At 43.5% G+C, this 22,687-nt stretch overlaps 1 protein-coding gene and 1 long non-coding RNA gene across 3 annotated transcripts in view; both read right to left on the reverse strand.

Moving 5' to 3' along the window:
* Positions 1 to 22,687, reverse strand: part of LOC310638646 — a 302,713-nt gene that overhangs the window by 2,413 nt on the left and 277,613 nt on the right. The window lies entirely within an intron of this gene.
* The window catches only part of PRELP (proline and arginine rich end leucine rich repeat protein), a 43,849-nt gene that overhangs the window by 829 nt on the left and 20,333 nt on the right, over positions 1 to 22,687 (reverse strand). The window contains exons 1-3 of one of the 2 annotated variants that reach the window (XM_083359871.1): positions 13,778 to 13,880; positions 12,351 to 13,286; positions 689 to 5,038 (exon numbers count right to left, since the gene is read on the reverse strand). In XM_083359871.1, coding sequence (XP_083215997.1) covers positions 4,863 to 5,038; positions 12,351 to 13,284 — 1,110 coding nt within the window. In that variant the 5' untranslated portion in view covers positions 13,285 to 13,286; positions 13,778 to 13,880 and the 3' untranslated portion in view covers positions 689 to 4,862. Of the gene's footprint in view, positions 1 to 688; positions 5,039 to 12,350; positions 13,287 to 13,777; positions 13,881 to 22,687 lie in introns of those variants that run through there. The other variant, XM_083359870.1, reaches the window with a different exon arrangement.

Raw genomic sequence — 22,687 nt, forward strand, 5'->3', positions numbered from 1 at the left:
AAACTAAACATTAAGAAAACCAAGATCATGGCATCCGGCCCTCTCAATTCCTGTCAAATAGATGGGGAAGAAATGGAGGTAGTGACAGATTTTATTTTCCTGCGCTCCAAGATCACTGCAGATGGGGACTGTAGCCAAGAAATTAAAAGACGCTTGCTCCTCGGGAGGAAAGCCATGACAAATCTAGACAGCACACTAAAAAGCAGAGACATCACCCTGTCAACAAAAGTGCATATAGTCAAGGCTATGGTCTTCCCAGTTGCAATGTATGGCGGTGAAAGCTGGACCAAAAGAAAGGCTGAGCGCCAAAGAATTGAAGCCTTTGAACTATGGTGCTGGAGAAGACTCCTGCGAGTTCCTTGGACTGCAAGGCGATCAAACTGGTCAGTCCTAGAGGAGATCAACCCTGACTGCTCTTTAGAAGGCCAGATCCTGAAGCTAAAACTCAAATACTTTGGCCACCTAATGAGAAGGAAGGATTCACTGGAGAAGAGCCTAATGCTGGGAAAGATTGAGGGCAATAGAAGAAGGGGACGACAGAGAATGAGGTGGCTGGATGGAGTCATTGAAGCAGTAGGCGTGAGCTTAGATGGACTCCAGAAGATGGTAAAGGACAGGAAGGCCTGGAGGAACATTGTCCATAGGGTCGCGATGGGTCGGACACGACTTCGCAACTAACAACAACAACAAACTTAACGATTCTTATATTGCCTTGAGTGTGCTGCCACTTACCAATTTTAATTCTTTTTTTAGCACAATACAAGAGAAATAAAAAATTATCCTGCAGACCTGACTAAGGGTTTACTGAGACTCAAATTAGATATATTATCTAACTTTTCACACTTATTCTCTATATTTTTAAAAGGCAACCAAAGTGCCAACAGGAGTTTCTCCCTTAGATGGCATCCTCCAATAAGCCATTTTTGCAAAGACAGGGTGAGTGAAGAAAGGCAGACTTTTATTGCCTTTGCTATACTGTATCTCATAATGACCAGCTTCCAGTATCTACTATTTATATTTAAAAATATAAATGTTAAACATAAAGAATGCATCTAGCATTGCATAAAAATTGCCCTCAAGATAAGGAATTATACTATATACGCATAAGAATTGCTGTGGAAAAATGTCAGAGCATAGTGCAAGGTGAAATTGAAGACTGGTTAACATCTGGAAAACCTGCCTGATAACGATCCAGAAAAAGGTGTAGACCAAGAAACTACAGGCCAATTAACCGCTTACCAACAACTTTCAAATTACTAACTGATGTGGTATCTGATGCACTCCAACATCTAGCTGAAAACAAGCTCTTTTCACCTGAGCAGAAACGAAATCACCCAAGCAGCAGAAGAACAAAAGATCAGCTCCTAACAGACAAGATGGAAAACTGCAAAAGAAGGATAACCAACTTGAATGTAGTGTGAATTGATTACAAGAAGACATTTTATCCTGCCACATGATCGGATAAGCAAATTCCTAGAAATAACAGGAGTCAGTAGAAACCTCAGAAGCTTTGTGCAAAGATCAATGGAAGACAGAGTTGGTGGTCAATTGTGATAGATTGAGACAGGTTAATATCAAGAGAGGCATCTTTCAAGGAGACTCACTATCACCACTGCTGTTTGTCATTGCACTGATACCTTTGTCAATGATACTGAATAACTCAAGCCATGGCTATCAAACATTAAAAACATTTGCCAGGCTATCCCATCGTCTTTACATGGATGTATCCAAAATCAGTGGAGGAAATAGCAACAACACAATTAACATCTAGGCAGTTCCAGTCCTTAGATACACAAATAGAATAATGAATTAGAATCAAGCAGAACTAAAAGCTCTGGATAGTAAGGCTAGGAAAATAATGACAATGAATCATGCCCTTCATCCTCAGAGTGACATTGACAGACTCTACCCACCAAAGAAAATAGGTGGGCATGGAATGTTGCAATTACATCAGATGTGGAAGAAGAAAAAAGGGCATTGGAAAAATATCTGAAGGACAGTGAAGAAGATGCACAGAAGCTAATATACCAGGAAGTCTTACTGCATACTGGAGAGACCAAACTGGCTTACAAGGAAGACCAAATGAAGAATTGAAAAGAGACATGGGAAGACAAAGTATTATATGGCCACTATATTAAAGAGATTAAAATGCTCTTGTCACATAACACAATAACATTTAAGAAAGATAGAAATTTGGATAGTGGATGTTGCAGTACATAAGAGCAGCAACATAGAAGAGAACACCTGGAGAAAATCATAAAATACAAAGAACTGCAAATTGAAGTAGAATGACAGTGGCAAAAGGAAGAAAAGATAGTACCAATAACAATAGATACCTTCAACACCAACAAACAATATGGGAAGATGGATAAAAAGCCAAATCCAGCCTAAACACCTGGCCGACTCTGTAACCAACCGTAATATAATAACAAATCTCAGTTGTAAAGCCACTTTAAGTTGCAAAATGTTGCTACGTGTAATGCAAAGTGTAGTGTTCTCAGGAAGGGACAACTGACATTTGGAAACTCAGAGAAGACGCTGTTGACTTCAAAACAGGCAAACTGATCTAATGGGAAAATGGGAAATTAATGAAATAGGGGAAATGAATGGCTACCTGGGGCCACAGTAGTGCCCAGAGATCTTATACCAGTGCTCCCTGTCCATTCTTACTTTTGAAAAAGAAAAGATTGATGTAAAATATTAGGAAGCTGATCTATTTTAAACTAAGTACAGGTTTAAACTAAAACACTACCTTCTAGCATCACATTTATTTGTAGAAATCTGTTTGGGCCCAACTGGGAGGGTAAATAACAGACAGTGAGGGCTGTATGATACCAGATTCATCCGGTAAATGAGTAATCATGTGACATTGGTTCTTGCAGTTTTGTTTTTGGCTTGTCTTTGATTTTGCTGATCCAGTAAAAATGCATACTGTGCTAAAAAAAAGGTAAACATGTATTTTGCTTTTTGTACAGGGTGGCACTTTCGAAAAGCCTTACTTTTACACAGAAATTTTCTCAGTGAGTCCTGAAGGCTTTGCTCCCAGAGGAGCTTTCATAAAACTCCTAAGCAGAAACATTTTCTTTTATGTGATCTGTATGTTTTTCATAATGTTATCCGGAGTACAGGAAAAGAGCTTACATTGTTTGGGTGTGTCTCTGAATTAGTACTCTGCAAGTGTTTTTTTTTTAAAGGATTACTTACTTTGTACTTCATTGCCTGTTACTGAACAGCTTTATTCTTTGTATATTCAAAATATAACACAAACAAAGAATAGCACAAGAAATGGGAAGACTATGTTGAATAGTTCCTTCTGGATTTGCTATAACAAGAGATTTTCATCCCTGTACACCATAGGGTAAGTCTGCTAATGCTTGATTCCTTGCATTTACTTACATTTGCACACTGTTAGGGCTCACAGATCAACAACTTTTTCGAGTACCATCATATGATTTTGCACAATACCCCCAATTTTTAAAAAAATAATAATAAAAATGACTAAAGGCATAAATGCTGTGATCTTGCAAGATTCTGCGTTAGAAATATACATTAGTTTTAAATACTGTATGTATGCCATGTTTTGCTATTGTGGAGACCATATCAACCATAGGTACGGTGGTTCCAGCCACTGCTAAAGTATTTTTCAAGTACAATTTAACACTTACTTATTAAACCTCCACTTGTATGACTTTACTGGGAGGGAAGCAACATTTCTTGTGTAACAGAGGGGGAGGATAATTTCCTTCATTATGCCTGGATAACTGTTGCTAAGGCTGCTGATTACCATGCATAGAAAGCTAGCAAAGCCCTGGGTCCTCAAGAGGTACAGATTGCTCCATTGATTAATGACATAATCCTAGGTGCAATTTGGAAAAAAAAATCAGATATAAAGATACCCTTGAAATCATCATGATAATCATGCATCTGTCCTGTTCAAGTATGTCACCCTATTCATTGGCAATTTCTGTCTAGTACTGGGTTTGCTTTATTCCTCTTTAGCACTGCATTTGAGTTTTAACCAATTTTGTGGAGTTAAATTATGAAGAGGAGGAGGTCATCTAACTTATTGCTGCCAAGCATGTCATCACCAGTCCTGAAGGTCATGCTGTATTTAGCTGCTCATTACATCCCACAGTGTAAAACTGCACCAGCTGTTTAACTCCCAAAGAGTCCAAACAGAAAGAAATTCTCTATCATTCTTCATTTCATCTCCTGCATACTGCCTTGCCTGCACAGTATGCAACCTGCTACGTACAGTACATTATGCATTTGGTCACACTTGCTAAAGCTACTTATTGCTACCTGTTAGTCCGACTATCCCTTACCTGTTAATTCAGCATCATTAGACAATGGCATGTTAACATTGTACCCAATTAAATGAAATTATATTGACTGTCTCTCTGAGAGTAATAAAAAAAATCTAACTTATTTTGTATGCCTGGCGATGGTGGAAAACCAGTAACGCTCTGTGAAGCTCTAGACAGCAAGGCAGTAAAAAGAAATGCTGCATGCTAGATGCATTTAGGCATGCTTCCTTCTGTCTCTCTTTAATATAGGGATAAAGGGCAATGTAGCAGAAATCAATATTGCAGTACTGCCATTATCTTCTGTGAAGGCTGCACATATCTCAGAAGACTCTGTGCAACATTTTACGGGCACAAAGCATCCATAAAAGGCTGTATAAAAGGAGAGCTGCACAAAGCACAGAGCTTCCTGTAGCCAAAGAAGAATGAAGCAAAGTGGAGCAGGAAAGGCAAAGGCCTGGGTAGAGATGCTTAGGTATATTCTCCTTGTCTAACATAGACTGGAATCAAGTCACTGCACAAAGCCAAAGTCCCAAGGAGTGGCAGTTGCTGCAAGGCTTAAAATATAACCGATTGCAAGAGTCGGAAACACAGCATCAGGTCCAAAGGGATGGGTGGCTTCAGCAGGTTGCCATCGAGGCGCAAGTAGCGAAGACGTGGCGCATTTTCAAGATCCGAAGATGCTGCATGAAGGGAGACCAGAGACGTGGGGCATATCTGAGTCCCATTGATTTCTGAAGGCAAAAAAGAAAAAAAAACAGAATTAAGCAATAAGCTGGGGACAGGGAAGTTGCAGAGATCATCAGTTTCATATTCCATTCTGCTCTTTCAGTATTCATTATTCTTCAATTAACCGTTGACAGAATTATTCAAATACAATATTGTATTATTGCAATAGTCCCTTCCGGCTTAGAGATATTTATAATTCTACTCCTCCATAAGAAATCATAGAAGAAACTTCTCTTGCCTGCAGTAAACAAAGCCTTTCCTATTCAGTTTTTAATTCCCATGTTTTTTTCCACATTCGTTTAATAAAGGGTCTCTATAAATTACTCCTAAATACTGAGTATCTACAAAAGTGGATGACATTGAGTGTGAAAGCCAAGTATAAAACCAACATACTAAAGCTCCTTAGAAAACCTGCATTTGTAACAATGTTTTCTAATTGTTAGGATGGTTATTTTAATCTTCTCTATAACTTTACAAGCTATATGTTTCTGTACTGCTTTAAGAAATTAGAAATGTGTAGTGAAGACCAGGGATGAAGGAGCTAGTACATGCACTTTCTTGCTTTCATTATCCCTTCCCTTCCTTCTACATACACATTGATGGAAAACTGTAATACGAAGTCTTTTGTTTCCATGGAGGCTTCCTACATACAGTATCTTAGAATTCTAAATTGCACACTGAACTTCCAGGAATACTAAAGTTCCCTGTTGCAGAACTCCACAGAGTGAATGAAGATGGAAAGAAAAGTTACTGCCATCATCTTTCTTCATATCTATGCATTACAGCCTAAAACACAAAACATTTATGGCCTGCCTTTCTAACAAGTATATTTGTTATATAGTATACTTAACTGAATGCTTGTCTTCAGGTGTGCATTTGATTCATATTTCATTACTAGAATGCTGTTGTAATGAGATCTACATCTACATATTCAAAATTTCTAAGGCTTATTAATTGTGAATGATATTGATAACTCAGAAATTTTCACTAAGCTATCCCCATGGAAACCAAGTTGGCTATTGCCTGTGCCCTTTGTATAATTATCATGGAATCAATCAAGTACTTTTTGTTGACTGACTGCAATGTGGACAAAACTAAGAGAAAGAGACAGAAGGGAAAGGCAAGAACTGGATCTGGAGTTTCCTTCTCTGGATAGCTCCGAATTCTGAGCCTTCCACTTCATCCTTATCAAACATGATAAATTATATAATCTTCTAACCAGTATGGTACTATGGACCTGAAGTGCCATAAAATTGCAGGACATTATGCAAGATTATGCCATACTGATCATATAGACCAATGGACAAGAATTCCTATTGAAATGGGCCACTCAAGCACATTATTAATAAGCTACATGCCAAATGACATTGCACTTTCTCAGATAGAGTCACAGAAGCCATATCCACATACTGTATAGATAACCACCCAATTTGAAGCAGTTTCTAACATCCAAAAAGGAACAAGAAAATTATGTTAACAAGCAAACAAGACCATGTAACAAGCCCAGATGTCTACTTTACAACAGCAATGCCATACAGATCCCAGCAACTTCACACATATGATTAGAGACACCGTTACATGTTCTTCCTCTAATGTAATCTATACCATCATCTGCCAGCATTGCCCCTCTGGAGTCTACATAGAACAAACAGGACAAACTTTGCCCAAAATAGCAATAGCAGTTAGACTTATATACTGCTTCATAGTGCTTTGTAGTACTCTCTAAGTGGTTTACAGAGTCAGCATATTGCCCCCCACAATCTGGGTCCTTATTTTACCGACCTCAGAAAGATGGAAGGCTGAATCAATCTTGAGCGGAGATACTCAAACTGCCAAACTGCTGACAATTGCCAGTCAGCAAAATTAGCCTGCATTACTGCATTTTAACCACTGACATTAGTTTCAAAACAAGCATAAAATAATAACAAGACATTACAGGATTACAAATTTGAATAACCATTTTGGAAAAAATAAACTTTAACAGTGTACTTGAGTAAGAAATTGTTGAACTCACATACATTAAAAAAAATCAGGCTATCTCAGAAGAACTCAACAAAATCAACACTTTTTCCACACATTATACTAGTTAATTGAGAAAGTACTGTAATCTGTTTTGTGTGTAACTTGCCTCAGCATAACCAACCAGTTTATCCTGCCCTTTTCCTCCCCCTACCTTATTCTAGGGACGTGGTGGCTCAGTGGGTTAGGATGCTGAGCTTGTCGATCAGAAGGTCGTCAGTTTGGTGGGTCGAATCCTGAGTGCCGTGTAACAGAGTGAGCACCTGTTACTCGTCCCAGCTTCTGCTGGTGGAAAGCACGTAAAAATGCAAGTAGAAAAATAGGGACCACTACGGTGGGAAGGTAACAGTGTTCCATACGCCTTTGGCATCTAGTCATGCCGGCCACATGACCACGGAGACGTCCTCGGACAAGCACTGGCTCTTTGGCTTTGAAACAGAGATGAGCACCAGCCCCTAGAGTTGGAAACGACTAGTGGGGGAACCTTTACCTTTACCTTACCTTATTCTAATTTAACTCCTACATGAATTTAGCTGCTCTATGCATCTGATAAAGTGAGCTGTAGTTCACAAAGCCTTTTAAATATAAGTCAGTCTGAAAAGCTGCTAACATGTATGTTTGGTTTTATGGTATCACAGACTTTGTTACAGTTCAGCATCAATCATGCTGTACCAATAGGCATGCTAGCTGGGTTGGTAACATTTGAAGAATGTGTTGTAGAAACATGGCTTTAAGATAGGGGCACAGAACCTGCAGCTCTTTGGATGATGCTGGTCTCACCTGTTGTGATTCAGGGTCAGCCTGTGGGTTCGGCAGTTGGGTCGGACGATTCAGAGGAGGAGGAGGGGGGTGTTGGAGAGCTTGCTGAGGATAGCTTTGAGGCTCCGCAGAGCCCTCAGCCAGGCCCCTCCCATCTGGTTACGACACAGACCCAACTGTGTGAGCCTGACAGCATGGATGAAGATGACCCACAGCTGGCCCTGTTTAAGGACGCCCGACGCAGGAGGCAGTCAATCAGGAGTAAACAGAGGAAGGCAATGGGGCACCTCGGAAGGAGGCAGAGAGAAGCCACGCCCTGAACTGTTTAAAAGGGGAATGTGTGGGAGGGCTGGATTGCTGAAGGCAACCGTTTGAATAGCTCCTGTTTCATGGTTCGTGTTTGCTTTGTTTGCTCTGTTTTATGTTAATCAATTTGGCAGGCTTAGTTCCAGCCTCTTGCCATTTTGTAAAGGGGTTGTCCCTGCCTTTTCTGCAGGGCCAGTAGTAGGCTGGTACAGAACAACACCTAAACACCTAGCCAGTGCAATTAACAGTGAAGGAACCTATTGAAGAGGTCAAAATTATTTGTTTCCTGTTCCTGTTCCTGTTCATATTCCACATTATTTAGTCCAGCAGTAACATAGTAAGCCACACCCATACACAAAGAAGGTGGGGCTCTGATTGAGATGCCACAATACCATCTTGCAGATTTGGAATGGGGGATCAAAATGTTCAAGACAGCACCATGGTATCATGATTCCAACCCCTTTATATGTGTGTACATTTCATGTGTTCATTTAGACTTGACTGGCGAAAGATGTTCACATAGTTTTTCAGATGGATATGCCTATCCTTTCTTTCCTTACTCATTTATATACAGGAAAAAAATAAGAGGAAGAAGAGAAAGAAACCAGCCTATAGCTAGCACTGGGGAAGCCTCCAGGATTTCCAAGGACCATTTCCAACACAATGGATGAGTTGGGAATGGCAGTAGTAGTGTTAACTCTCCCCTCTTCCTCTTTCTCTCTACCTTGCCCTGCTTCTGGCATACTTCTTATTTGGGCCTTGCATTTGACCCTTTTTTGTCTGGACTGCAAAACACTACATTAAACATAACATCAAACAGGAACAGAAAACTGTAGTTGTTTGTTTCCAGTAAGCGGTCATTCAATTTTTTAAGCACATATAAGATAATCCTACCCTGTTCAATCAGGTCTGCTAATGCATGGAGCCAAAAGGGTGTAGCCTTCATTATATTTATGTCACTAATATTAAGTATGTTTTCTATGACCTTTGAATCAGACTAATTCCACAAATTTCTTATTCATAGCCACCACACACACTAGTGTTTCAAAAGGAGTTGTTGGTCAATCTCATTATATTGGAAGTGTAAAAAGGATGAGAGGGCAGTTAATCATATGACATGGATCCATCCCAGTATTTTCCTAATTTGGTCTAATAACCGTTGGGTTACTAATATGGCATTGTCATGATCAAACAGTATGATGTGAATATACTTTTGAATTAAAAATCGGGGACATGCCATATTAGAAGATTGCTGGCTTTATCAAGTAGTATGTGTGTGGAGAGACAGTAAAATAATTACTTTCAGTGTTGAAAAGACAATGCAATTCCAGATGTACAAAGTTGAATCAACTATACATGGTTACCTTTGGTTTATGAGCTGGTGTTTTCAATATAATAGAAAAGCTGACTGATGTATGGTCATGGTTTAATGAAATATTTAAACATTAGACTGTATTATTTCCTTTATGTAATATATATGGCTTGCCTTCAGAAATTGTGGCTGCTCCATCACTGGAGACTTTTAAGAAGAGACTGGATAGCCACTTGTCTGGAATGGTGTAGGGCAGACATGTCAAACACAAGGCCCGGGGGCCGGATCCGGCCCGCAAAGTGGTTTCATGTGGCCCGCGAAGCCATCCTGGAAACAGTGAGGGAACGGCCCCCACTGCCTTGGCCCTGGCCCAGAGACCCTCCTTCTGCCAGAGACCCTCAGATCTGTCCCACTCCTACCCAGGCCCACACAGGCACCCTTGATGTGAATGTTGTAGAGCTGGCCATGCCCACCCAGTAGGCCATACGCACTCTAGCCACACCCACCCAGTAGGCCCCGCCCACCCTGGCCATACCCACCCGGCCCCTTGAGGGCAACTGCAATGCTGATGCGGCCCTCAATGAATTTGAGTTTGACACCCCTGGTGTAGGGTCTCCTACTTGATCAGGGGATTGGACTAGAAGGCCTCCAAAGTTCTTTCTGATTCTGTTATTCTATTCTATTATTTTTTTTCTTGTTTCCTTTGTTTCTGTTATTTGTCTTTTGTCTTTTTCTAATCTTTCCTCCCTTTCTGTATATTAAACCAGTAATATAAAAAGTAAAATTAATATATCTGCTGGAAGAAAATTTTTTATCCTCACTATTCAGACTAATGCTCAGAAACATAAAGGTAAAGGTTCCCCCGCACATGCGTGCTAGTTGTTTCCAACTACAGGGGCCAGTGCTCATCTCCGTTTCAAAGCCAAAGAGCCAACGCTTGTCCGAGGACGTCTCCGTGGTCATGTGGCCGGCATGACTAGACGCCAAAGGCGCACGGAACGCTGTTACCTTCCCACCATAGTGGTCCCTATTTTTCTACTTGCATTTTTACGTGCTTTCGAACTGCTAGGTTGGCAGAAGCTGGGATGAGTAACAGGTGCTCACTCTGTTATGCGGCACTTGGGATTCGACCCGCCAAACTGCCAACCTTCTGATCGACAAGCTCAGCATCCTAACCCACTGAGCCACCGCGTCCCTTCAGAAACATATGCATAGCTTTTTAAAATAAATCTTCAGTCCTTTTAATTTAAGATGTTAAAGAGTGTTATGATTATCTACTGAAATCCTGGTTTTGAAGTAGGATTCATGTCCTTCCTATATGAGGCCTATCTTATAGGGACATTTTATTGGCCTACATGTTTGTCATTCCAGAGTTGCCAAACATTTAACTTGAAAGAAAAATCCAAGCTTTTGGGGTTGGTTTGAAGTACAGTGGCTCATTATTTTTTTTATTACTTCCTTGTTAAGAATTTCTGGAAAGAATTCTGCATTTCTTAAATGTAGATGTTTTTAATTAAGGCAACAGATGTTGGGAACTCCTGCTGAACATACTCCTGGGAACAGGAAGGAGAAATGTTTTATTTTTCTATAACTATGTTGTATTCTGAAGGATACAAACTAATCTATGAAATTATTAAGGTTTTACCCAAAAGTAGGGGAAATATATGTTAGTAAAAAAATCACGTTTAAATATCTAAAAACACAAAATGTGAAAACTCATTGATGTTTTATCTCCACACTTCCTTTACAGTTACTCATTAATTTAAATTGATGTAAAAACAGTGTGCAAAAAAATTTAAATTGATTTGATTTGCAGTGCTTTCTCTGCAAAGAAAAAAGTCTTTGAAAAACAAGTCAGTCCTACAAGTCAAAATCTATTAGCTATAGATTGACAGAAGCAGCAGAAAAGTAAATGGAAGAATGCTGAGTTTTCCCTCTCCCTTCCTCTCTCTCCCTATATCAAAGAAACATAAAAATAATTTCCCTTTTTATTATGTGGAGAGATCTAGATTTTTTTTTATATGGAAATAGTATAATTTGCATGGAAAAGAACAATTTGCTCTCAGTCTGACTCCTCTCTACCCCACCCACCCACCCACCCTGTTTTGTTCAGTAATCTGTCCTAAGAGTCAAAGTTACAGCTTTGGGCAAGATGAAATTTATAATTTTGTGGAATCCCATGGAGTATGACTTAAGAACAAAAAGGGAGAATAAGATTTAATACTGAAATTCTCTTGAAAGCATCAGTATAAGTAAGTCATTTTGGAGCTTTTAAAATCCAGTTTTGGTCACCACGATGTAAAAAAAGATGTCGAGACTCTAGAAAGGGTACAGAGAAGAGCAACAAAGATGATTGGGGGACTGGAGGCTAAAACATATAGGGAATGGTTGCTGGAATTGGGTATGTGTAGTTTAACGAAGAGAAGGGTGAGGGGTGACATGATAGCAGTGTTCCAATATCTCAGGGGCTGCCACAAAAAAGAGGGAGTCAAGCTATTCTCCAAAGCACCTGAAAGCAGAACAAGAAGCAATGGATGGAAACTAGTCAAGGAGAGAAGCAACCTAGAACTAAGGAGAAACTTCCCGATGGTTAGAACAATTAACCAGTGGAACAACCTGCCTCCAGAAGTGGTGAATGCTCCAACACTGGAAGTTTTTAAGAAGAGACTGGCCAGCCATTTGTCTGAAATGGTATAGGGTTTCCTGCCTGAGCAGGGGGTTGGACTAGATGACCTCCAAGGTACCTTCCAACTTATTATTATTATTATTATTATTATTATTATTATTATTATTATTATTATTATTATTATTATTAAATGAATATTGAACCATGAGATAATCTACCTCTTCCCACTCCCCTTCTCCCCGACAAACAGGTTCTCTTGTAGGTATAAACCAGTTATAGATTTTTGCCGACTCACTTTGAATTGAATTGTCATTCAAGTAGAGGTGCTCCAGCTTGGGGCTGATGTAGGGGATACTGGTGAGGTTGTTGTATGCCAAATGCAAAACCAGCAAATTGGTGATGTTGAAAGTATCCACAGGCAATCCTTTGTCAGACAGTTTATTATAGTTAAGCCTGATGAAAGCCAAGTTGGAGAAATCTTTGAAGTAATTGTTGGGGATATTATCAATTTGATTCTTATCAAGAAAGAGCTGGTGAATGGCTTTGGGGACCCCAGGAGGCATCTTACTTAGCCGGTTATGAGCCAGGTTGAGTTGCATGAGGTTCTTGAGCCCCTTGAAAGTATTCTTTTTGAAGTCTCCATTATCCAATTGATTATGATGAAGATCTAAAAGGAGGAGGTGATCTAATTTGCTGAATACATTTTCAGGGATTTTGGAGATACGGTTTCTACTCAGCCTAAGTTGCTCAAGACTGGGAGGCAAGTTGTTGGGTACTTCTTTAAGGAAATTTTTTTCCATGTAAAGAAAGACAAGGTTTTCCAACTTCTGTAGTACTTGGGATCCCACTGAATCAATGCGGTTGTTGTCCAAACTGATCCACCGCAGCCCTGTTGCATTCTTGAAAGATTCCTCAGAGAGCTTGTCAATGAAATTGTTTTGTAGGTACACATGTTGGGCCCTGGGTGGGATGAGTGGGACTTTTCTCAGGTTGCGACTATCACAGTAAATGGCTGAAGGAAAATCTGGGGGGCAGAAGCATTCTCGGGGACAGTCTGGAAAAACTGAGGGGGGTCCCGGGGGCAGAGGTGGAGGGAACTCAGTCGGTTCAACTGGCTCAGGGAGTGAAGGAGTTGGGCGCTTCTTTGGAGGTTTGGTGCGCTTCGCCCCATTCACCTCACAGATCAGCACAAAAATGAGTGGGAAAATCAGCCTGGCAATCCTCTTCATGTCTAAATAGAACAACAAGAAAAAAAAAGCAAACATTAAAAAATATATTCCATTCATTCATTCATTTAAACAATATTTTCCTACATAGACTATTCTTCTTTTGCTTTGCATTTATGTTTGTAAATAGAATTTTGAGAGCTGGCAAAGACAACAGTTCGAAATATAGGATAACAACAGGCTGGAGAAATCTGCAATGAAATGTTTGAACTTAGGAGGTCAGCCACCTGTTACAACTTAAGTGTGATCCACCTGGGATGGGACAAAAATTTTGGAATATACAAACCCAATGCTGAAAAAAACCAAAACACCCATGAGGAATGGAGTCAATGAGAATGCTAATCACATATTTCCAGTAGTTGCAGATTAACAACTGTAGTGATTCAGTTAACAACTATGGCAAGAAAGGTCATAAAATAGGGCAAATTTCATTTAACAACTGTCTCACTGGCAACAGAAATTTTGAGCTCAGATATGGTCATAAGTCAAAGACTACCTGTATTTGTTCTTGTTCCCACCCATTTGTTTGGAGCACAGGATACAAAAGGGAGGAGGCCTGCAAGGAAAACACATTGCCTTCCTGGGATAAAGGTTAGAGATCTATTCAGAGAGAAAAGTCCACACTGATGAGGACAAAACAGACTAAAGCAGAGATGGATGGTGACTTCAGCTTCCACCATCAACTGTGAAGTATAAATAAGGGCAGGGAAGCAAGAGATGTGATAATGGAAAGCAGGAAATGAGAAACAGAAGCTGGAAGGGGTAGTGATGATAGTTTGCAGGTCTAGAATACATATAAAAACATACGTCATCATGTCTTAAGCACAAACAAACAAAAGAGGAAGTTTCTGAGCCCCTTAGGGCAGATTCCATATAATAGCAAAGCCACGCTAAGGGAAATAGCCTTTTTAGTTTTTGCCTCCAACTCCAAACTCAAACACTCCTGCTAATAATTCAGAAGCTGCCTGAATTCTGTTCTGGATGGAAAATTTCATGTTTTCTACAGAAAATATTTCAAGAATAGGTGTTATATATTCTGACACAAAACAACCCCTCACACTCATAAGGGATCCCCGGCAGCCGTTGACAGCCGTCAAAAGGCTGCCGCGGCATTCCCCCCCCACACACGCGGCGAGCGGCCGATTCTGACAGCTGTCAAACTGCCGCGCATGCGCAGTGCACTGACAGCTGTCAAACCGGCCGACTCTGACAGCTGTCAAACTGCCGCGCATGCTCAGTACACTGACAGCTGTCAAACTCCAGAGAACCGTGCATGCGCAGCTCGGCCGGAGCTGTCAAAGCTGCCAGCTGGCCCCGGCAACAAGCCGCCTCAGCCGCGCCTACCTTCAGCCGGTCTCCTGCTTATTGGGTGTCCTAGTCTGGTGGGAGATTCTTGCCTGTTTATTGGTTCTTGAGTGTTGTTGCTGTTATCCCTGTTTACTATAAATACGAGAGATTCCCAGCTTTGTTTTGCCTGGGACCTCTGCCCAAATAAACATTGTTTTTTGGAACCGTGCCGCTGTCTCGCTGTCGTCCCTCAAGACAACTCACCTGGTGACGAAGGTGGGATACGGGTCTGCTTGTTAGCTGAAGGTCACTAGCTGAAGCCACAAGTGAAGGAGGGAAGCCGTCCCACCAGCTGACACCGCTGAAGTCACTTGCTGGTCGGGAGAGCCCTCCACGCACACCACCCTAAGCAGACCCGTGGACCTGACAGCATGGCAAACCTTGGGCACGTCCGAGAATTTGATGTCTCCCAGCCCGAGGGCTGGGAATCACATCTCGGGCAAGTGGAGGGGTACCTCCTCAACAACATTGTCGAGGATCGCCCCAAAGCCGCAGCGCTCCTTTGCCTCAGCGGCCCGGCGGTCTACAATGTCGCCGTAGGGCTCTGCGACCCTGCTCCGGTGGCTTCTGTGCCCTATGCCAAGCTAGTCGACCGCCTCAACAGTCATTTTGCCCCGAGACAGTCCGAGCTGTACTGCCGTTTGAACTTCGCCCGCCAGTACCAACGACCAGGCGAGTCGGCCAAGGCATTCATAGCCACGGTCCGACAAGCGGCCCGTCGCTGTCGTTTCCCGGACCTCGAGGACCGCATAAGAGACCAGGTCATCGTCGGTCTGAGAAACCTGAAGCTCCAAAAAAAGCTCGTCACAAAGCCGACGATGGACCTGGCCGAATTAACCATACAAATTATGGCATATGAAGACAGCCATCGGGAAGACGCGCTGCCACCTGGAAATCCCTTCACGGGGTCAGTCCACCACGACTGCCCTAGAAGTGCCGACCCAGGAACAATCGAGCAGAAGACTGATGTGGACGCCATCCGTCTGAGACCCATCAACCCCCAAACTCGCCGGGAGGGAGACAAAGGGCCAGATCGTCCGGCCGGAGGCCAAAGGGAGACCACCAACCGCTCCAAGTGCACCAGCTGCGGTGGCAACCATGCCAGGGCGTCTTGCAAATTTCAAAACGCCAAGTGCCATGGCTGCGGCAAAACTGGCCACATTCGCTCCGCCTGCCGCAGCACCGGCCGCGAGACCCTTCACGACCTGGAGGCAGCCCAGGAAGGTAATATTCCCTCCCCCAAATTGCCAGGGAAGGCCTTATGGTCATCTGTCATGACCACTAATACGGACCAGGGGGCCCTAACCACCAGCTTTATCCGCCCCAAAATTAAAATTCAGGTCCGGATTCAGGGAATTCCCTGCGAAATGGAGGTGGACTCTGGGTCCTCAGTCTCCATTCTGTCCTGGGACACTCTCCAAGGGATCACGCGCCAATGCAGGCGCCGTTTCCCTATTACCGCCTCAAAAATTCTGCTAGCTGATTTCCAGGGCGCCCCCATCAAATTAAAAGGGGAAACGAGGCTCCCTATTAGCTATCAACATTTCCAGGGGGAATTAACAGCCCAAATCACAACAGGAAAACGAGCCAGTCTTATTGGCCTCGACTGGTTCGAGCCCCTAGGGATAAAAATTTTAGGCGTGAACCACTTCCAGCCTCACCATTTACAGGCCGTCTGCCAACAATTCGCAGACGTGTTTGACGGGTCGCTGGGGAAATTCAATGGCCCCCCCATTGACCTAAAATTAAATCCAGAAGTCCTGCCCATCAGGATCAAGGCTAGGAAAGTCCCCTTCGCCCTCAAACCCAAGATTGACGCAGAGCTAGACAGACTAATCGGGTTGGGAGTCATAGAACCAACAGACGGGGGCACTTGGGAAAGCCCCATAGTCACCCCTGTCAAGCCTAATGGGGAGGTCCGCCTCTGCGCGGACTATAAAGCCACCCTGAATCAGGCTTTAAACCCCCACGCCTACCCAGTCCCAGCTGTCAGGGACGTGCTTTCTTCTATTAAGGCAGGCACTATATTTGCCAAATTGGACCTGGCCCATGCATTCTTGCAGCTGCCAGTCTCAGATCGAACCGCCAATGCCCAAACTATAGTCACCCACCGCGGAGCGTTCAAAGTGAACCGCCTGCAGTTCGGAATAGCTGTAGCACCTGGAATATTCCAGGAAACCATGGAGCGGACTCTTAAGGGAATCCCTGGGGTCTGCCCCTATTTCGATGACATGCTCATCGCAGGGGAATCGGAAGACATACTAGCTGACAGGCTGCGAGAGGTGCTTCAAAGATTTCACACCGCTGGCCTCAAATTAAAAAAAGAAAAGTGCTCCATCGGAGTTCCTTCTACGGAATTCCTGGGGTACAAAATTGACGCTAATGGAATCCACCCCACGGATTCTAAGGTCAAAGCCATCAGGGCAGCACCACCCCCCAAAAATAAGGCTGAATTACAAGCCTTTTTGGGTTTAATAAATTTCTATCATGCTTTCCTCCCCCACAAAGCCTCCATAGCAGAGCCGCTCCACAGGCTATTAGACAAAGGAGCCCAGTGGCTCTGGACTCAAGCCCACGAAGATAGTTTCAACAAATTAAAACAACTTCTTTCTAGCAAGCCCACCGTCACACACTACAAAGACAAAATGCCCCTCTGTGTCGCTTGCGACGCTTCCCCCTATGGCATAGGCGCTGTCCTCAACCACCTCCACAGCGATGGGACTCAGTCGCCCATCGCATATTACTCCAGGACCTTGTCCAAAGCCGAGCGCAATTACGTGCAAATTGACAAGGAAGCCCTAGCACTGGTGGCGAGCGTGAAGAAATTTCACGATTACTTATACGGCCGCCACTTTACAATCTTCACTGACTACAAACCCCTGCTAGGGCTCTTCACCTGGGACAAATTGACCCCGCAAATTCTATCCCCCAGAATGCTTCGCTGGACAACATTCCTAGCAGCATACTCCTTCAAAATTGAGCATAAACCAGGCAAGGAAATGGGCCACGCAGATGGCCTTAGCAGGCTGCCCCTGCCCAACCTCGACCCAGACCCTGCACCCGCCGGCCAAATCATGGCCATCCAAGAATTGCCTGACCATCCTGTTTCAGCCAAAGAGATAGCTGCAGCAACCACCAACGACAAAATCCTGGGCAGGGTTCTGACCTGGGTCCAAAGCGGCTGGCAATCCACATCCCCGGGGCCAGAATTTCAGCCTTGGAACTGTCAGCCCACCTCGGCTGCGTCCTTTGGGGCAGCAGGGTCATCGTACCCGCCCCACACAGGCAACAAGTTTTAGCCTCCCTTCACGAAGGCCACCCAGGGGTGGTCAAGATGAAATCCCTTGCCCGCAGCTACTTGTGGTGGCCAGGGCTCGATGCAGACATCGAACACTTTGTCGCAACCTGCAACATGTGCCAACAGACCAGGCCACCGCTCCCTCACGCCCCTGTCCATAAGTGGGAGTTGACAAAAAACCCCTGGTCCCGAATCCATGTCGATTACGCCGGCTCGTTCCAGGGACAAAATTTTCTAATAATTGTAGATAGTTTTTCCAAATGGCTCGAGGTCATCCCGGTCACCAGCCCAACCTCAGCAGCCACAATTAGGGGTTTGAGGAGGGTGTTTGCCACCCACGGGTTGCCTGATGTCATCGTATCTGACAACGGCCCCCAATTCACTTCCACTGACTTCCAGGTTTTCATCAAGGCCAACTTGATTAGGCACGCCACCTCTGCGCCTTTTCACCCCTCCTCGAACGGTCTCGCAGAGGCCATGGTAAAGGCGACCAAAGATGCCTTAAGAAAAATCATCTCCGGTGACTGGCACTGCAGACTGGCAAAATACCTCCTGGCCCAGCACTCCACACCATGCACCACCACCGGCAAATCTCCGGCAGAACTCTGTTGGGGGCGCCGCCTAGTCACAAAACTGGACTGATTGCATCCCGACAAGGCGGCCGCCGAACAAACCATTGCACCATCTGCCAAGGTCTTTCCTCCCGGCCAGCCCATTTGGGCAAAGAACTTCGGGGTCGGCGACAAGTGGCTGCAAGGCGTGATCTCCGACCAAACTGGCCCAGTCTCCTACCTCGTCGACCTAGGAGACGGAAGGCTCATCCGGAGACATGCTGACCAACTGAGGAAGCGCACACCGCAGAACCACAGTTCCCGAGCCCAACCGGGCACTGTATTTTCCCCAGCAGCACCATCAACGCCACCCAGCCCATTGCCGCTCGTTCCTGACGCCGCCGCCGACCCCCAACCTACCAACCCCGAAATTCCCCCCACCGGGGAAAGGGAAGACCAGCCCTACACAAGTCAGCCCAGCCCAAACCTCCGTCGCTCCACCAGAACGCGGAAGGCTCCCTTGTACTTGGCGGACTACGAATGGGCCGGCAGCAGGACTAGAGGAACTGACCCCACCTAAACTTCCAGGGGCAAGGGGGGAAGGGGTGTTATATATTCTGACACAAAACAACCCCTCACACTCATAAGGGATCCCCGGCAGCCGTTGACAGCCGTCAAAAGGCTGCCGCGGCATTCCCCCCCCCACACACGCGGCGAGCGGCTGATTCTGACAGCTGTCAAACTGCTGCGCATGCGCAGTGCACTGACAGCTGTCAAACCGGCTGACTCTGACAGCTGTCAAACTGCCGCGCATGCGCAGTACACTGACAGCTGTCAAACTCCAGAGAACCGCGCATGCGCAGCTCGGCCGGAGCTGTCAAAGCTGCCAGCTGGCCCCGGCAACAAGCCGCCTCAGCCGCGCCTACCTTCAGCCGGTCTCCTGCTTATTGGGTGTCCTAGTCTGGCGGGAGATTCTTGCCTGTTTATTGGTTCTTGAGTGTTGTTGTTGTTATCCCTGTTTACTATAAATACGAGAGATTCCCGGCTTTGTTTTGCCCGGGACCTCTGACCAAATAAACGTTGTTTTTTGGAACCGTGCCGCTGTCTCGCTGTCGTCCCTCAAGACAACTCAATAGTGATAGCACTTTTTTATGAACTTAGACCAACATGCCCCTGCTGAAGCTCAAAAGGAGGACATTTGATAAATGGGTGGGAGGGCAGGAGGGATATTAATCCATAGTTTGCATAACTTAATTTATCAGAATACTGCATGGACAGTAGACCTCTGCATGGCCCAACCAACCATCCTTTTTGGTTCATTGCTCTTTGTCAGTCAAGGGACCAGGTCCTATGATCGCAGATCATTTCCTGGCAAGACTCACTATGCTTTATTTATCTTCCTAATTTTAATTCTTCCCATTACATATTCCAATCCAGGATCAGGATCCTGGCAGAAATATCTATTTCATTTCTGTGCCTCAAAAAGCTTCTGTGCCTCATCCATTATTAACAAAAACACAATGACATACATGGCAAAAGCATATTGTAGCTCAAGAAAAGTGGATCTTGAAAAAAAAAGACTTACATACCAAACAATTCCCTGGAATTGTATTGGAAATTGCTCCATCAATAAAGCTGTAAGGGCAATGCCTCTTAGGGTTCCAGTTGCTGAAGCCTACCTGGAACAGTAATCCCATGGAGGACTAAGCAGAAGCACCCTGGCAACTGCTGTTGAGATTGCAGGGTTCTTTCTTCTAAATGCATGGAATATGATGTGCCATGAGCCCTTTGCCTTTTGGAAAAAAGTCCATGGACAGAAAACAGAGACAGAAAGAAATTAAAATTAGCAGTAGCCAGTAGCCAGACAATGTCAGTGTTTGAGAGGTTTTCATGCTAAGAAAAGAGTCTGAAGACAGAATGGCACCACCTGAATGACGGATTATAGCTCATACTTTGACTGCCTATTCAGCCTCAGTCCTCAGGGATTATTTATATGTAAGGTAAAGGTAAAGGTTCCCCTGCACATGCGTGCTAGTCGTTTCCAACTCTAGGGGCCGGTGCTCATCTCCATTTCAAAGCCGAAGAGCCAGCGCTTGTCCGAGGACGTCTCCGTGGTCATGTGGCCAGCATGACTAGACTCCAAAGGTGCACGGAACGCTGTTACCTTCCCACCGTAGTGGTCCCTATTTTTCTACTTGCATTTTTACATGCTTTCGAACTGCTAGGTTGGCAGAAGCTGGGACGAGTAACAGGCACTATGCGGCACTCAGGATTTGACCTGCCAAACTGCCAACCTTCTGATCGACAAGCTCTGCGCCCTAACTCACTGAGCCACCGCCTCCCTCTATATGTATGGATATCATAATGGAATTTCATGTTTCTGGATACATTTTGTTCTGCGCTAGACATCCAGATATGGTCAAAGTGCTCACAAGAATCTGAGACTTGAGATTCTCAGCTTAGTCACTGATTTAGTCAGTGAGAAGCAAAGCTGTGACTAAAATGGCCTACTGCCAGCAGACTTCTTTCAAAAGGCAAAGGGATCATGGCACATCAAATACTTTGCATTTAGAAGAAAGAACCCTGCAATCTCAACAGCAGTTGCCAGAGTAGTTCTGCATATCCTTCATGAGATCACTGTTCCAGGCAGGCTTCAGCATACTGCTGATGTCATAGCAGGCACATGTGGGCATGGTTGCCTCCTTTGCGAGGCAACATCTTCGCCAGCACTCAGGGATGGAGGGATACAAAGTTACACAGGTAAGTTAAGACACAATCTACAATATAGCAAGATATGGAAGGGAGGGAATTATTGCAGCAAATCTAACATGGTCCCCTCTCTCCTTCACAGGCTTAACTGTGTCAGGTGCTTCATCCAGGTATCCAACTGGAGCCACATGAGTATTGCAGTTGGGATATTGTTTGGCGTCGAAAAACAGCATGACTGTAAGGACGCCAAGCAAAGAGACATTAGCAATTGTTTAAGTTCCCACTTGTTCTCTGGAAACAATTTGTTTTGTTAAATGCTCCCTTTGGGAGCACATTTTAATTACTTTAACATTAATTCTAGTGAATTATATATCTGAGCAATATAAAGGCAGATGCCTATATGTAATATATTTATACTGCTAAAATGTTATTACTGGGAATTGAAATATGTGATGTCTTCTTCCCTATCAAAGAAATGTTGCTGTTCTTTTAAATATATATTTCCTCCAAGTAAATAACAGGAGATACACTTCTGGAAATTTTTATGCCATTAAAAGGTGCAGGGTAAGATGAAGTTAAATAGACATGGATTTTCCTCATGTGTTATCTCCCTTTCTTCCATGATTTCAACATGTATGAACCATTTTTGACAGCAAATCTGGTAATTTTGCTGATGTATGTAAAATGCCATCAATATGGTAGGGCCACAACAAATCTTGTCTCTCAAAGTCTTAGATGCCAAAGTACATTATTTTTTTATGACAACAGCACTTTCCCTAATTCTTTTTCAGAGCTGAGAGTCATATCAAATAATTTGTTTATTTGATCTTAAGAAGAATGACATATATTCATTAGTTTTTATGCTTATCATACGTAGCTTCTCCAGAAGCCTACAAAAAATGACCTGCCCCATCATGATGTCCTTGCAGGTTCCTTCTATTCTTAAAGCTAATTTCATCCCAGTAATTCATTTTAAGATGTGATGGCCTTTCCCTACAGTTTTAGCAATGTTAGTCAATAAAAAATATCAGGTTTTATGTTCAATTGCTTTACATTTTAAAATTTAGAAAATAATTGCAATTTGAATTTTACATGAAAAGTGTTAAAAATGGTTTTTATTACTTTAATGAAATAGAATGTCCACTTCTTGTGACATGGAAAGTCCATCTAGCAAGCTTACTTGGTCCATCACAAAATGACTGCTGCAGAAAAATACCCAGATATATTAAAAAAAAATTGGTGAGGGAAAAAGATAAACAATTTGCCCTAGAATCTGAGAATGATGGAAAAGTGATGTCTGACTTTCAAACTAACAATACTATTCCCTTTAATTCACAGTTCTACCTCCATGAGGGTTTCTCCAAAAATTATTTTTCTCTTTCACACTTCCAAAACAAAAGATGGATGTTTTGTCTCTCTTTCAGATTCCCCACCATTACACACATTCTCCACTTAAAAGACAGACACATATTTGTACTTACTTTTCATATAATATTATCCA

This window comes from Vipera ursinii (assembly GCF_947247035.1).
Source record: "Vipera ursinii genome assembly, chromosome: 3".
NCBI lineage: Eukaryota > Metazoa > Chordata > Lepidosauria > Squamata > Viperidae > Vipera > Vipera ursinii.